Here is an 11,820-nt window from a genome sequence, read left to right as displayed (position 1 = left end):
TGGGGCCTCTTTAGGGCCGGCCCGGCCCCGCCGCCTCCCCTCAGCGCCGCTCGCGCTCCGCTCCCCTCCCCCGGCAGCCCCGCAGCCCAGCAGCGCGGGGGGCGCTGGGAAACGCGGCTCGGCCCTCCCTGGATCCCCGGGGAGGGGCTGCCCTCTGGGCCCGGCCGGACTACATTTCCCAAGATACCCCGCGCAGGGTCCCGGCACCGGTCTCCTCGCCGGCGACATCCCCCTTCCCGCTGCCTGCCGGGAAACGGAGTCCAGCAGGGTAAAGCTCCCGCGGGGCCGGCCGGGTCCTTCCGGGCGCGGGACTCCATTTCCCATCCTCCTCCTCCAGCCCCGCCGCCGCCGGCCCCGCTCGGGCGCCATTTTGTTTCGCGTTACAACCTAAGATGGCGGCCGGGCGAAGAGACTGAAGGTTGCTGTGGCGGGACGAGCGGCGTCCGGCCGGATGGCTCCGGCCCCGTAGCGGCTCCTTGTCCCCCGGGGGCCGCCCTCGCCCACCGCCTGCCCCGGGCCGAGCTAGGGGCGCGGAGGAGCCGGTCCATGGCCAGGAGGTGGCCGGTGCGGTCGCCGGTGCGGTCGCCGCGGCCCCCGTCGCCATGGACCTGCGCACGGCCGTGTACAACGCGGCCCGCGATGGGAAGCTGAAGCTGCTGCAGAAGCTGCTGGGCAGCCGGAGCCGGGAGGAGCTGGAGGCGCTGACGGCAGGGCCCGGAGGTGGCGACGGCCCCGGGGGTGGGAGCACCCCGCTGCTGATCGCCGCCCGGCACGGGCACCTGGAGGTGGTGGAGTACCTGCTGGATCACTGCGGAGCCCGCGTGGAGGAGGGCGGCTCCGTCAACTTCGACGGAGAGACCATCGAGGGGGCCCCGCCGCTATGGGCGGCTTCTGCGGCCGGGCACCTGGGGGTGGTGCGCAGCCTCCTGGATCACGGCGCCTCGGTGAACCAGACCACGCTGACCAACTCCACGCCGCTGCGGGCTGCTTGCTTTGATGGGCACCTGGAGATCGTGCGCTACTTAGTCGGGGAGCGTGGGGCCGACCTGGAAGTAGCTAACCGGCATGGACACACGTGTTTGATGATCTCCTGCTACAAAGGGCACCGGGAGATTGCACGTTACTTGCTAGAGAAGGGGGCTGATGTCAACCGCCGGAGCGTGAAGGGGAACACGGCCCTGCACGACTGCGCCGAGTCTGGCAGCCTGGAGATCCTGCAGTTACTGCTCCGCTCCAAAGCTCGCATGGAGAAAGATGGTTATGGCATGACTCCTCTGCTAGCTGCCAGCGTCACCGGTCACACCAATATTGTGGAGTACCTCATCCAGGGCGGGCTGCAGCAGGAGGAAGAGGAGGTGGCAGGGAACCAAAACGGGACCTGTGCTTCAGGTGGGAGCCATCAGAGGTGCAGCAGTGCCGGTCGGGAAACTCCTCAGGGCTGCGAAGAAGAGGGGCGTGAGAGATGCTGCGCCTCAGCTTCCAGTCAGGATGAGCAGCAGGTTCCTAATGTGTTCTGCACTCGAGAGGCTGCTGTGGAAGCACTGGAGTTGCTGGGTGCCACGTTTGTGGATAAGAAACGTGACCTTTTGGGAGCGCACAAGTACTGGCGAAGGGCAATGGAGCTTCGGTATGAGGGCGGGCAGTACCTACCTAAGCCTGAGCCCCGGCAGCTGGTGTTGGCATACGACTATTCACGGGAAGTGAGCTCGCTGGAGGAACTGGAAGCCTTGATTACTGATCCAGATGAGATGCGCATGCAGGCACTGCTGATTAGAGAGCGCATCTTGGGTCCTTCGCACCCAGACACTTCCTATTACATCCGTTACCGAGGGGCAGTTTATGCTGACTCTGGCAATTTCGAACGCTGCATTAACCTGTGGAAGTATGCTCTGGACATGCAGCAAGGCAACCTGGAGCCTCTTAGTCCGATGACTGCCAGTAGTTTCCTTTCCTTTGCTGAGCTTTTCTCTTACGTGCTTCAGGACCGCTCCAAAGGCACTTTAGCTACCCACTTGGGCTTCTCTGATCTCATGGGAGTACTGAGCAAAGGCGTCCGGGAGGTGGAGAGGGCGCTCGTACACGGCAAGGACCCCGTAGTTGACTCAGCACAGTTCACCAAGACGCTGGCCATTATCCTCCACCTGGTTTTCCTGCTGGAGAAGGTGGAGTGCACCCCAGAGCAGGAACACCAGAAGCGCCAGACTATCTACCGCCTGCTGAAGTGCAGCCCCCGGGCCAAGAATGGCTTCACTCCTTTGCATATGGCTGTGGACAAAGATACCACGACAGTGGGACGTTACCCAGTGGGCAAGTTCCCCTCGCTCCATGTCGTGAACTTGCTTCTGGAGTGCGGGGCTGACCCAGACAGCCGTGACTACGACAACAACACCCCGCTGCACGTTGCTGCCCGCAACAACTGCCCGCTGATCATGAGTGCCCTGATGGAGGCTGGAGCCCATATGGACGCCACCAATGCCTTCAAGCAGACTGCTTATGAGCTGCTGGATGAGAAGCTGCTCACCAAGAGCATGATGCAGCCCTTCAATTACATCACCCTCCAGTGCCTTGCTGCTCGCGCCCTGGACAAGCACAAGATTCCCTACAAGGGTTTCATCCCTGAGGAACTGGAAGCCTTCATTGAACTGCACTAGGGTGGGAGAGCCGAAGCCCCCAGCCTTTCCCCTCACCTGTTTCACCCCGAAGAGGTAGAGCAGCCTGAGATCTCGGGCCATCCTTGTCTGGATGTTGAAGGCCGTCGCTGTGCTGAGATGGGCTGCGAGCTTTGTCCTCATCTGTCACCATCAAGCTGGCGTGTGCAGGGGTAGGGGAGGAGGAGGCTCGAGCTCGTGGCTGTCCCTCATTGTTGTCATCTTCAGGTACTAGATATCTCCAGTGTACTGTATCCAGAGAAGGCTGCAGCCCCTGCCCTTTCCCATACCAACCGTCTTATCCTGAGAAGGAAGGAAAATGGAGATCCCTGGGACCTGCTGCCTCTCCCATTAGTGCTGGATTAACACAGCGTTAAGCTTTGGAGCAGCTACACATCACATTATGTGCTCTAGCCCCTCCCATCCCAAATACTGAATAGATAGGAATGCAAGTGAGGAATAAAATACCTTCCAACTAATTCTTTCCCCACTCCCTTCTCAGATTTGGTACAGTAAAAGTCTAATGGCCGAGTGGCTTACTCTCTGCTGAGGTAGTTGCCTTGCATGACACTAGGGCTGGGTATGCTGAGGACTTTTTTTCCCCTCTTTACTTGGTTGGCCACGTAGCAAGTGGTGTTAAAGGCCTGAGATTTCAATGATTGTGCATAAACCTGGGTTATTTTTTCTCTTTTAGAGCCAGGCCCTATCTATGCTGCAAGACTACTTCAATCCTGTAAGATGTAGTAAGGTCAGTTCTGGTTATATAGTTTCATCAATAGATACTGGTTTTATATGAACGGGGAGGAAAAACTGCGACCTTAGAAACAAGGTACTGGTGCGGAGTTCAGGCCCTTACCTTGCCCGTTCTGCACACGTTAACTCCCCCACGTGGGGTCCTTCAGCTCCAGAGCCCAGCAGGTGTTCAGGCTGAGCTGTGCAGAATGGATGTCGCCAGGTTTCAGAGCCAAACCCGTGCACTTTGAACCATCTTTGAGGATGTGCTCATGCACGCCCTTCTAGGATGGGAGGTACCTGTAGTGAGGGTGGTGCTCGGGGGGTTTTTAAAGCAAGTGAGTGAGTGTGGGACGTTTGCATGAGGGTGGTCTGGAGGAGGAAGCAAGAAAGAAATGCAAGTTGCAGGTGCCTTCTGAGACTGTTGGTGCCAGCCCAGTGGGCTCTGTTATCCCATTCTAAGACCTCTACACGGGGTGGGTTCTTAGCATCTGGTTTTGGCTTCTGACTCTTTTTGTAACTTCACTGAGGATGGTGCTACTTCAAGGATTGAATTTGGAATGTCATTTGGCTCCTGTTCGGACAAGCTCCTTTCTCTAATTAGAATCCACACACAACTTGTTTTTTTCTCTTTAAATTCGTAGTCTCAGCGTAGGTATTTGCCTCCATTAGCAGAACCCTTCTTGGTGGTAAACAGTGGTGGTAAACACGACGCTGTTCCAGCAGTTTTATCTTCTTGCAGGGGGAGTGACTGGGCTTTGGCACCCTGTGGCTCATATTTTGGCCCCGGGCAGAATGGAAAGCACAGCGGAGGGTGAAGCAGCTGCCTCAGAGCTTTGGGAAAGGGCAAGATTGGGAGTGCAGAACCCTGATAAACAACCATGCACTATATGCTTCTGAAGCTTCTCTACGTGTATTTATAAGCCAGCGTATCCATAAGCCTCAATAATCCAGTGCTCTGCCCTTAAAGATACTGTAGATCTGCCATGACATTTTGCAGTGTTAACTATAACTTTTATTTATAAAGCAAGGAGGTTTAACTTTTATTGAGATGTAAAGTGCAGACATAGTTTAGCTGCATTCTATTTTTTTTCCTCGTTTTGGCTGAAACGATCTAAACTGCAGGAATGGAATTTGTTAATTTGTGAGCTGATGAGCGCTCTTAACTTTAAATAATAATAAAAAAAAATGGCTGCTAGAATGCAAGTGCCTTGGACTTCTTGCTGGTAAGCCTCTCTTTTCAGCTCTTGCTTGTTTCCTAGGGATGGTACGCTTGTGGATATGGTAATACTGGGCGTTTGCGATCAGCAGGCTTGGTTTGTTTCGTTTCATCTGAATTTCCTCATGGGAAGAGCTAATCTGCACTGCAGCTGTAAACATTTCCCCTGAAAAAGGTTAACACTGACACTTTAAGGACACCTTTCCTTAAATACTTTATCTTTTGATGTAAATGAAGCAGTGGGAAAGGATGATTTTGTTATCTGAGTAATTATCCTGGACAAAGAATGGGGTTTTATCACTGAGGGCTACAGATCCTCCTGTAGCACGCTTCTCTCCAGGAGCCATTCTGTACGCTTCCATGAATGAAATGTCTGCCTTTTATTTGCTCTTGCAGCCTAAGAGGTGCTCTGATCTCTTTTAATAACATACCAAAATCCCTTACTTGTGGTCACTTCTCTTGACAATAAAGCAGTCCAAAAAAAGGTTTCTTCAGAAATGGAAAAGGGTGAGAAAGTCACCCAGGGCTTTCCTGGAGCCAGTTGCTGGTGCCTTTCTGTGGATATCTTTGGAGCTCTCTGGAGCCTCCTAATGACATCTGATCGGTGTTTACAAAGTAAGTGGCCTAGAGCATAAAGATAGGGATACCGTGTCAGCATTTCTCGGGTTCACAGAGAAACGGGGCAAGAATCAGAGCGTCACAACACACGTGCATTCTGGTGGAAACAAGGCCTGGGTGACAAAGCTTCCTTTCCAGGGTGAGCAGCAGCAAAGGGCCCTGAACACGTGGGATGAGCGAACTTGCTGCTGTGATTGAAACAGGGCTGCGGCTCTTACGTGGAGGTTGTTCCCAATAACCTGCGAGCCTCTTGGCTGCCCTCCGTGCACAGCAAGCTTAAGAAAAAAAGCACGCAAACAATCCTGCGGAGTGTACTGCGGTCTGCTGCTGTGTCTTTCTCTATTTCTCCAGTCATGACAAACTCAGTGTGACTGTTAGGGTTGTATACAAGCCAGAGCAGCTTCCAGCTGACCAGTTTTGCATGACATTTATTTATAGAAAGCAGAATAGCCGGGGAAGGAGGGATGTATATGTTTCCTCCCAAAGGGAGGGACTGTCCTGGTGGCTGCACAGCAACAACTGCAGCGTGACAGGAGGTGCAGTAATACAACACCTATTCAAACAAAGGTGACGTAGAGAAGAGAAAATAGGAGCTCTCTTTCCTCATGCTTAGAAGGAACTCAGTCACTTAGAGGCTTCCGACGGACTCTATAAAGCATACATGAGTTAATCCATTGTCACTGGGTCCTTCGAAGCTAAAAGCCAAACTGTTTCAAAGCTGGAAGCCAGCAACCGATGGCAGCTTTCAGTGCTATGGATAGAAAGAGTTTGAGATAGACTGAGCCAGAGAGGAAGGGTGAGAACTGACTAGTCTTTAGCTTAATGGTGCTGCCTGAGAGGGGCTTAATATCACCCAAACAGTCTTTTCTCTGAGGACTGACTAATATTTTTCTTAAGCAGTTTTTGGTTGCAAAGATTGGGTGGTTCTTAGACAAAGACTATAACCCAGAATGAGGCGCTGCGAGTGCCGTGCTCGGGTACAGGACAGGACCAGGACAGCCTGCAGGGGTCCTGCTTCTTGGCTTCCAGACAGCGCTGCCTGCTCTCGAGTTGAAACATCCTGGGGCAAGTACTCAGAGACACGAACATGCAAACGTCTGCAGAACTACTAGGAACGGAGCCCATCCCCTCTATCACTTGCATCGACCCTCCTTAACGAGGACTTGGTAGCTGTCTGGCTCTTCCCAGGGTGAGGAGTGGGGAGAGCTGCCCCGCACCTCGCAGAGACCCCGCAGCAGTGGCTGCTGTTGCCTTGGCTCCGCTCCGCGAGGGAGCAGTCCCATTTCTAGACGCCTGGTGGCTTTGGGCTGACCTCTGCTGACAGACCAGGCAAATAGCCACGGCAGAAGCCATCAGAGATTGAGCGAGGGCTCTGGCATTTGGCCTCAGATGCCTTCCTTGTGTTCAAAGCTCAGGGGAAGCCTGTCTCACACAGCCATTGCCTGGGGCCTGCAGAACATCTCCCCCATTACCGGCCTTTCCCCACTTCTGTAATGCTCTGCTCAACACTTTTGGTTTTGAGTCAATCTTTTCCCTCAAAGGTGGTAACACAAATAGATGGGGTAATCTCGGCAGGGGACATTTCTTTGTACAGTAGCCACTCTAACAGGGCCTGATCCTGTTTCTGACCTTTTAAAAACAGGTAAGAATGGAGAACACACTGCTGCCTCCAGACTTCCTCCAAAATTTACCCCTCTCCATGCTGCCTTCATCAAGTAATTGCTTTTCCAAGGCCCAGCTTTACTGCGGAGATTCGTGTTTAACCTCGTGCCTGGTGTGTAATCTCAGCCCTTTGAGTCAAACAGAGTTGTCTTAAATACAAAAATATTGTCCTTAGATCACGCCTCCAGGGGCACATGGGAGTTATTTCACGAACACAAAGCTTCTCTCTGTGCAGTTTCAGAGGGGAATCGAGAGCAGTGATCTCTTGGTGCCTCAACGCGGAGGCCTGCAGCCTCTCAGAAGTTTTGGAAGTAAGTTTTGTGCAGCTTCCCAGGCCTGCTGTGAGAGGGTGGGGGAAATGGCGCTGCTGGTGCACTGCTGCAAGGGGAGCACGCCATGCACACAAAGTAGGCACTGGTGTGAAGGGCCAACAGCATACTGTGCAACCAGGAGTGAAGAGGACTGCCAGAAGAAACCAGTGGGACCTCGCAGTGCTTAGCACCTTGACTGGAGGCCACAGTGACTCCCCAAAGCATCCCCTGAAGAATTTTCCTCAAATCACTTGGTCAGCGGCAGATTATGAAACAGACCCCAGATGTGCCATCTCCCAGCCCCCTCCACTCCAGAGGTACGAACATGCAGAGCAGTTTTCCAGACATCCCCAGCTGCCCCTTTCCTAGTTCTGCAGGAAAGAACTGGAGAAACACAAATTAATTAAAATTTATTTCTAAAACCTCCCAGTAACCCTCAGAAAATCAGGAAAATAGTTTTTCTAAGTCACTTGAAAATAAGCACGTGGATGGTAGTCCCAGGAGATTGCAACCTCTTTTGTCCAGTGCAAAAGAAAGTGGTTTTCTCCTGTGCTCCAAGAAATGGCACCTTTTACCCCCAGTGAAACACCAGTAGTCCCAGTACCAGCAGAATCAATGTAATCTAGGGTTTGAAATAAAACATGAGTGTCTCTGGCCCTGGCTGACCTTCTGCACCTCTGATCAAGAATTCTCCGTGGATTCTTTCTCACTGTCCCGCGGGCCCGGTGCGGCAGTTTCCACTTGCATTGTGTTGTGGTTCCCAATCTGAACCATTCGAGCGTGCTGAATGATGATGGGCTGGGCGCCTCCTGCGTCTGGCGTCACGTTGCGGTAGCCTGACGGGAGATGAAACGGTTGGGAAGGAGAGGGGCCCAGCTGAGCAGACGCGGGGTGAGCAGCTGGGGGAGGTGGGTATGTGGCAGCAGGGGGACAGTATGAGGCCCAAGGGGGACGGCATTGCTGGGACGACTGGTGAGGCATGAGCTGTTCCAGCGGCTGCCCTAAGCACGGTGTTCCTGACAGAGGCACCTGGGGAAGGGAGCCAAGGTTCCGAGCACCCAAGTTCTGCAGGGTTTGGTAGTGATCCTTATACAGCTGTTGTATCCTTTTCTGCTCTCGGACTTGCTGTATCTGGTCCCACATGGCTTTCCTCTCGTTGATCTTTCTGGCGGTAAAGGTGTTCTTCACTACCTTGGCAAACCCAATAGAGTTCTCATCCAAGGCCACCAGCACACTGAGTATGCTGGGAATCTCACTCCGCTCCAGGGGGTTCTCTTTGGGTACAAAAGGGATGACTGAGTTGTGTTTGGATGGTCGCTGGATGGACTCCATCAGAGCTGAGTTTGTTTCAAACATGCACAGTTGGCACAGGAAGTTCTTGGTCAGCAGAAGGATGATGAAAGCAGAGTTTTCCAAAGCATCCTGAAAGCAAGTCAGGCGGCCGTGTCCTGCAACGAGGAAGTCCTCGCAGAATGTAGCACCGTTGGGAACCCCCATGGTCTCCAGCAGGTTCTTCACCCGACAGGCAACATGCTCGTCTTCCCCAGCATGCAGAATAACAAAAGTGAAGAACTTTCTCTCTCCACTGTCTGGCTCTGATGCCGATGCTGCTTTCACAGTTTGGAAAGGAGGAGGGCAGGCTGGAGAGGGGGTGAGTGGAAGGGAGAAGGATGTGGTAAGCTGTAAGGAGTAGCGTAAAGAGGAGGGGAAAGGGTTGAAGAGGAGTAGGTATAAGGAGGAAAACAGGATGAAGTGGAAGCAGGTGCAGGGCTGGAAGTGCTCACTGGAACATAGGAGTCCTTTGTGGGCACACAGGCAGGACCAACATCCACTGTGGTTCTTGAATCAGGAAGACCTGTAGATAGCTCTTGCTTTTGGTCTCTGCTTTCTTTTGGTGTTGGCGGTTCTGCTGTCACTATGCTAGAAATGTCACTAGTTTCGACAGGTTGGCTGACAGCACCTAGTGTGGGCAGCTGTGTTTCAGGAATAGGGAGAGATGGATGGCAGGAACTGACCTGCAGAGCCTTCTCCGCTTGGGGGACCTGGGCATTTGTGTCCAGCCCGGGATGAGTGTTGGAGCTGCTTGCCCAGCTTGTTTCCTGCGGGCTGTGGCTCTGCCTGTCTCCAGCAGGCTGTTGAGCACTGCTGCTGTCCTTGTCGCACAGCCGGCTGGGCTCACGGGAAGGAGGCTGCATGCAAAAAACAGCTGTTGGCGATTCACTGATCTGGAGATTGGTCAGAGAAGCAGAGCTCACTGAGGAGTGCAAGGTCCTTGGGCCTGAGAGGTCTGAGGCAGCTCTAATCCACACTGGGGAGCTTTTCACCATGCTGTTTGGGATGGTCTTCTGGAGAAATCCTGTGCTCACATCAGATCTCAGTGTCTGAAACTTGTTGTCGGAACCCCCAGCGCTGATAGCTGAGCCACATTTTTCCTGCTCCCCAGCCAGGACGCTGTTGAGTGAATCCCCCTGAGCCTCCCTGCTGGCATTGCGGGCTTCGGTGGCAGCCTGGTCAGCTTTGACCACAGCTTCGTGACTACACAGTTCTTCCTTTGCCAGCAGCGAGTAGATCTGTGCCAGAAGTGCCATGGCACCTGCATCCAGCTGGGGGGGCTGCAAATTCTCCCCATCTTTCTGCAGTCCTGCAGGGCCCAGTTTGGTCTGGTGGATATACAAGGCTGCCCGCTCATCTCCTAGGTCATTCAGACAAATTCTTGCATCTGCTTCTTGTCCCAGAGTGAGCAGGACCATGGCTTGCAGTAACGTGCTGCTGCGCCCAGATATCAAATGCCTCAGTTTATATTTGAGGCCAAGGAGTTTATCTTGTGGGATCTGGGATAGAATATTAAGAACGTCCTCAAAGCTTGGCTGGGACTTGACACTCTGTGCCATCTCATCAGCTCGTGGCCCAGATTATGGACTGAAGCAGCTTGGATAGAAAAAGCATATTACAGCATTTGGAGCTCTGTGCTTTGTGATGCCCTGGTTGTACTTCACGTGCTGCGCAAACAGTAGCTCTTTGCTGCTCAGGGACTCATCTCAGAACTGGGATGTCTGCGTCCTGAAGAACGGGCCAGATGAACCTGTGAAAAGAACACAGCGCAACACGTTCAGAAATAGCGAGGCGGGGAGCTCCCAGGCTCTCCCTCACGGCTCTGAAATATTTTTGCATCCATTTAGTGCTTACAAATATACCAGCGCACGTGACATGCTCCACACATTGTTCCAACTCTGTTATTAAGCAAAGAACAAGTTCTGCGTTTTCATATCACATTAGTTATAACTGTTTTAAAATAACTGCTGAACTAATAACCTGTGTGGGTACATCCAAGTACCCATCTTCTCCAGGGGCCCCTTCAGGGCAGTGGCTGATGCCAAGGGCATCACAGGCTCCTTGCGGTGGGCAGCTGGGGAGTAAAGCATGCCTAGAGGAACCCCTTTCAAACCTCTCAAGCCCTGCCAGGACAGTTGATGGCCCATAGCCCACACACATCTGCTCTCAGGCTACCTAATGTAATTGTAGACATTAACACGATCTCCATCCACATCTAATCCCTGAGCTCTCTTAAGCCTTCGCACTCACCAGAGCCAGCTGAGCGGGGTTAAATTAATCGGCAGACCTGGCGGTACCGGAGGGCAGCGGTGCTGGCAGCGAGAGGGATGCTGCTCGTGGAGGCTCCCAGGCACTCACAGCGTGATGGACAAGCTCTCTCTATTTAAAGGAAGCCGTGGTGTTTAAAAATAGCTCTCGGCTGGGGAAAGTTTGTAATTTCAAATTGTTTATATCTCACAAAAATCCTCTAATTGCATAACGAGTGAGCTCAAGCCGAACCTGAGGAAGTTAATGGCTCCTTCAATGAAATGTCTGATTCTGCGAAGCAGAGGAAAGGAGAGAAAGGCCGGGCATTCGAAACAGCAGAGCCAGACCTTTGAAACTCGGCGGTGCCCTTCCGCTCTGTGACTCAGCAAGAGGCCCCGCTCCTCACTCCGATTTCTGCCGCCTTTCGCGGTGCCCCTCCGCCGTTTCAGCCGACCTGGCTGCCCGTGAGGTGGGCACGCAAGGCAGGGCCCCGGCCTGACCCCGCTCCCGTTGAGCCCAGCACCTTTTTTACACCTTTTTCCCCCCCCCGTTTTGTTGCCGCCCCACGGCCCCTGGGCGGTGGGGAAGGGGCCGGGGCCAGCCTACCTGCGGCGGGTCCCGCTCCGGCCTCCCCGGGGGCCGCCTCGCCCCAGCTCCCGGGCCGGGCCGCGGCCTCCAGGCCTCGGCTTCTTTCCTTGCCGAGCCTGGGCTGGGGCCGGGCCTCGGGAGCCCGCCGAGCACTCGAGGAAACGGCGGGGCCCGGCAGGGGCGGAGCGGGGCCAGGCCTCAGGGCCGGGGCGGAGCGGGCCCAGCACAGCCCGGGCCTGGGCTCCTGCAGCCGCCCCGGTGTGGGCCCCGCCGGCCGGGCAGCCCCCAGGAAAGCTCCCGGAGGTGTTCACGTATTTAAGCCAAGCCGGCGAGAGAAGCTCTGCCTGGGCACCGACTTTTTCCTCTAGCGAGAGGCTGTCGGCATTGCTTCTGGGGTGGCAGCATGAAACGTGTGAGATGGGGCTGGAGAGGAACCAGATAGTGTGGGGCACAGGTACTGGGA

General features: G+C 54.2%; 2 protein-coding genes across 2 annotated transcripts; one reads left to right on the top strand and one right to left on the bottom strand.

Annotated features, from left to right (window-relative positions):
* The first annotated feature begins 363 nt into the window (after nucleotides 1-363).
* FEM1A (fem-1 homolog A) lies at nucleotides 364-4,581 on the top strand. Its single transcript, XM_013195186.3, has one exon. The coding sequence runs from the start codon at nucleotides 603-605 to the stop codon at nucleotides 2,649-2,651; it is 2,049 nt and encodes a 682-aa protein (XP_013050640.3). The 5' UTR covers nucleotides 364-602; the 3' UTR covers nucleotides 2,652-4,581.
* A 3,004-nt stretch (nucleotides 4,582-7,585) lies between these two features.
* On the bottom strand, nucleotides 7,586-11,534 carry TICAM1 (TIR domain containing adaptor molecule 1). The gene is given in 3 exon segments (XM_048077600.2): nucleotides 7,586-8,845; nucleotides 8,848-10,272; nucleotides 11,376-11,534. Coding segments are annotated over 2 exon segments (2,208 nt in total). The 5' UTR covers nucleotides 10,082-10,272; nucleotides 11,376-11,534; the 3' UTR covers nucleotides 7,586-7,871.
* Nucleotides 11,535-11,820: the final 286 nt, after the last annotated feature.

This window comes from Anser cygnoides, chromosome 27, assembly GCF_040182565.1.
Source record: "Anser cygnoides isolate HZ-2024a breed goose chromosome 27, Taihu_goose_T2T_genome, whole genome shotgun sequence".
Lineage (NCBI taxonomy): Eukaryota > Metazoa > Chordata > Aves > Anseriformes > Anatidae > Anser > Anser cygnoides.
Note: the sequence above shows the minus strand (reverse complement) of the source record. Positions and strands in the feature narration are given on the sequence as shown.